The 3,789-nt window shown below is 41.2% G+C and overlaps 1 protein-coding gene across 8 annotated transcripts in view; it reads left to right on the top strand.

Moving 5' to 3' along the window:
• Positions 1-1,853, top strand: part of LOC119288419 (F-box protein At4g00755-like) — a 6,663-nt gene extending 4,810 nt beyond the window's left edge. For 3 of the 8 annotated variants that reach the window (XM_037568036.1, XM_037568037.1, XM_037568039.1), the window contains 2 exons: positions 1,229-1,347; positions 1,450-1,853. In XM_037568036.1, coding sequence (XP_037423933.1) covers positions 1,229-1,347; positions 1,450-1,570 — 240 coding nt within the window. In that variant the 3' untranslated portion in view covers positions 1,571-1,853. Of the gene's footprint in view, positions 1-394; positions 515-609; positions 710-1,228; positions 1,348-1,449 lie in introns of those variants that run through there. The other 5 variants (XM_037568038.1, XM_037568042.1, XM_037568041.1 and 2 more) reach the window with 5 other exon arrangements.
• The last annotated feature ends 1,936 nt before the right edge of the window (positions 1,854-3,789 follow it).

Raw genomic sequence — 3,789 nt, forward strand, 5'->3', positions numbered from 1 at the left:
ACCTGCACACACAAATGTGTTTTGAGACTGTTAGAGAAAAGTTTTTTTCTCTTTTTTTTAACAGTGAAAATCTTGCAAAATCAGGTTAGCATATCCAAAGACAGTATTTGTTTTCTTAGCAAGGGAAAAATACCTCTGTGCTGTCAACATTATTGTAGCTACCAAAGAGAGACATATGCATTGTATAATTGTATTGTCATCAGCAATAGCAAGTCCTGCATGTTGCATCCAGGGGTTTGCATGATATGGCATTTGAGTGACAGAAGCAGAAGTTAACCATTGTTGTTGCTGGCTTTTTAGGTGCCCTGCATTTTGTAGTTTCAGAGACTTTTCAGGCAAAGCAAAGTGCAAAATGCATTTTCAGATTGATAACAACCAACACTTTTTCATTCAGGACACTAACCTGAGAACCAACAAGATAAGCTCCATATGCATCGAAAATAGCTGCAAGCAAGGCAAGAAATGTCATGTATGGGCAGTGTAACAACCAACATATTATGTGTCTTTTTTTTCTGTAAGCAACAACCAGTTTCTATTTTGCTCACATCTTAAAAAAACAAATCTTTTTCTTTACAAGACCTGATTGTTCTACTCGTTTTCTTCTGTAAGCATCAACACACAACAACCATACAAGGAAATAAAGGTGAGAATGGCGACAACAAAGAGCAGAACTAGATCTGGGTGGAGGAGTGTAAACATACCCTGGTGAGTGCTCTCTCCTCTTTGATCTCTCCCTCCATCCATGAGCAGCTTCCCCTGTACCTCTTTTCGGAGTTCTTCAAAGTTTTTCTGCTGTTTTTTGAGCAAATTGAGTCAGCTCATCTCCTAAATTTTGACTGATTCGAGGGGAAAGCTTGGGAGGACAAACAACCCAAAAAAGCCCATAGGAAGAAGGCCCACAACCCACAACACAAACAAACAACAGACACACATATGAAGGAAACAACCAAGTTGGGCTTTCTATTTGTTTTGTGCGGGATGCAAGAAAAAGTCTGCCAGGGGGGTTCGGCTGCGACAAACACCACCACGTCATCAATACATCATTCGAATGAGACCATTTTATATCTCATTCGGATGAGTTCCAGGCGCTCCCTATATTATATATACCAGTGTTCTAGACGTGTTTATTACAGAGTTCACTTGGATTTTGTTTAATAATATCTAAATGTTTGCAGTTGCCTTGTGCCGTAAACCTATTGAGTAAGTAACATGATGTGTGTTATTCCAGGAAGATGTTCTGCAATCTTTCAAGTTACCACGCCAGGTTCTTTGTATTGGTGGGGTGGTGAAGGTTGAGCTTCTTGGGAGAGCTCAGAAGCAGGCAATTGATGGTCTCTACTACGTGTGGTGAGTTGTCGACCAACTTGGGAGATAGATACTATTACAGTATTGTTTTGCTCTGAATGATCATTTGCACTGATATTAATAATCATGTACTTTTTCTTCCAGTGTGTCTCATGTCCAAATACTGGGGAAGCCACTGTCACGAGAGCTCGGGGTTGTTCCTCGTGGAAATGGCCTAGTCCTGAATTACTATCTGGATCCCCGCCAGCGAGTCATCAGGGGATGATGCCGCAGCAGGTGGCATAGCTTGGCGTCGAGGATCTGGCATTCTAGAACTGCGCGAGGGATTGGAGGGCTGAACCAAACGCTGTTGACCAGCCTGCTCGGTGCTCCATTGCTACTTGTGGTCGTAGCCGACGAATCAGAGGAGGTGGATCTTCCTTAGAAGAAGAGCAATAATTATATATTTTTGGATTTGATCCTCGAGAAAAGAAACATATGATAGTTACTGCTACATACATATAAACACCTTGATTTTCAGCCCTCCAATGGAGAAAAGACTGGTTGCCCTTTGTGGTGCTGTGAGAAAAGTACTTTGCTTGTAACAGAAGACAACACAATTCTTCGAAAAGGAGGAATGCCCCGGACTCTGCCTCTCTTGATGCACACAGCCATACTATTAAAAATTCCAGGTTCAGAACAAGGTCTCAAACAGTGGTGTGAAACTCATAAAAAGAATTGCCACAACCAGCGAAAATAGGATAAGATGACTAGACACCTATCATATTATTGAACCGCCATACAAACCGGTTGTAAGTATCCCTTGTAATCATCTCCCATCGATTGCAACAAATATCCATAAGTTCCCTGTGGTCCGCATGGCTAAGTAACAACCACGTATGGATCCAAGCAGACGCCCTGAAGATAACCTTCAAAATTTTTGCGATGGTTTGTCTCCTATTCCGAAAATTCCACATCGCCCAAAGTAATGCACACACTTCAACTCGAATATGTGCCGTGGTTTTAGGCTCTATCACATTCAAGCAAGTCCCAAACAAATGCGAAACCGTGACAGGCAGAGTAATATTAAAGGATGCATGAATAGTCTGCCACAATAACTTAGCAAGTGGGCATTGGAGAAAAAGACGTTTTGTTGTTTCGTCCATATCACAAAAGAAACATCGTTGACTACCTTCCCAACCGCACTTTGCCAAGTTATCCTATGTCAAAATTACTCCCTTGTGGATAAACCACATAAACACTTTGATTTTCAACGGTACCTTGATTTTTCATATGTGGCTCGACCGCGGTTTGGCCTGATGTTTATCAAGTCTGTATACATAGACTTAATTAACCGAAAAAACTCCTGACACGGACAATGAGATGCATCCAATCAGCTCGCCTGTAGCCAGATCAATGTCACTGTCACTAGTAGAAAAAGGGTCTAATGTGAAGCACATTAGTCCTGGTTTGTAACAAAACCGACACTAATGTGATCATTAGTGTCGGTCCAAACGGCTAGGGGGGCGGAGATCATTAGTACCGGTTCGTGGCGACCCTTTAGTACCGGTTCGAGCCACGAACCGGTACTAAAGTGGTTGTTGCAAGCTGTGGTCAGGCTGGGGCCCACCGACACCTTTAGTACCGGTTCATGCCACAAACCGGTACTAGAGGTCCCTAGTTGACAGCGGTTTTTTAGTCCCATCTCGCTCCACTAACAGAGTTTTTACCACCTTAAATATGTTACTTCTCAAACTATCACAAGCACTTGGTCTTCATTGAATTCTATGTGTAGAATTTATGGCTGCAATATGAGTCTTCTCCGGTTCCTACCGGAGAGGACTCATATTGATAATTCAGATTGTACACAAAAAAGATCATTGATGATCAATGTATTTTTTATGTATTTCTCTATAGCAGTAGCGCGTTTTGGCTCAAAGGCGGTACAAATCAATGTATTTTATGTATATTTTTACATGTTTACACAAGAGCCGGTTCGAACTGGACAATCTCTTAGGAAGTATCAGGGTTTCGGACGAAAACTCATCTGTTACACCCACTATTCAATATTTAATAACTTAGTACAACTCCGGACTTTTTTTGTGTTCAGATGCACAATTCAAATCCATGTCATCAATTTTCAACCCTTTCTGACATAATTTGCTATTTTCGATGCATTTACTGATTCGTTTTCAGAGCAAAATCACCGTGAAAGTGAAAAGCAGTACAAAATGAACTCTAAAAAGGTTGAAACTTGGCAAGGTATCATAATTTCACCCGCATAGCACGTGCAAAAAAGTAGAAAGGGTTACGGCAAAAATTGGATGCACTTCGTGTACAAACTGGACAATCCCTTAGGAAGTATCAGAGTTTCGGATGAAAACTCAGCTATTACACCGGGTATTCAATATTTTAATAACTTAGTACAACTCCAGACTTTTTTGCGTTCAAATGCACAATTCAAATCCATGTCATCAACTTTCAGCCCTTTCTGACATAATTTGC

Source organism: Triticum dicoccoides, chromosome 4A (assembly GCF_002162155.2).
Source record: "Triticum dicoccoides isolate Atlit2015 ecotype Zavitan chromosome 4A, WEW_v2.0, whole genome shotgun sequence".
Lineage (NCBI taxonomy): Eukaryota > Viridiplantae > Streptophyta > Magnoliopsida > Poales > Poaceae > Triticum > Triticum dicoccoides.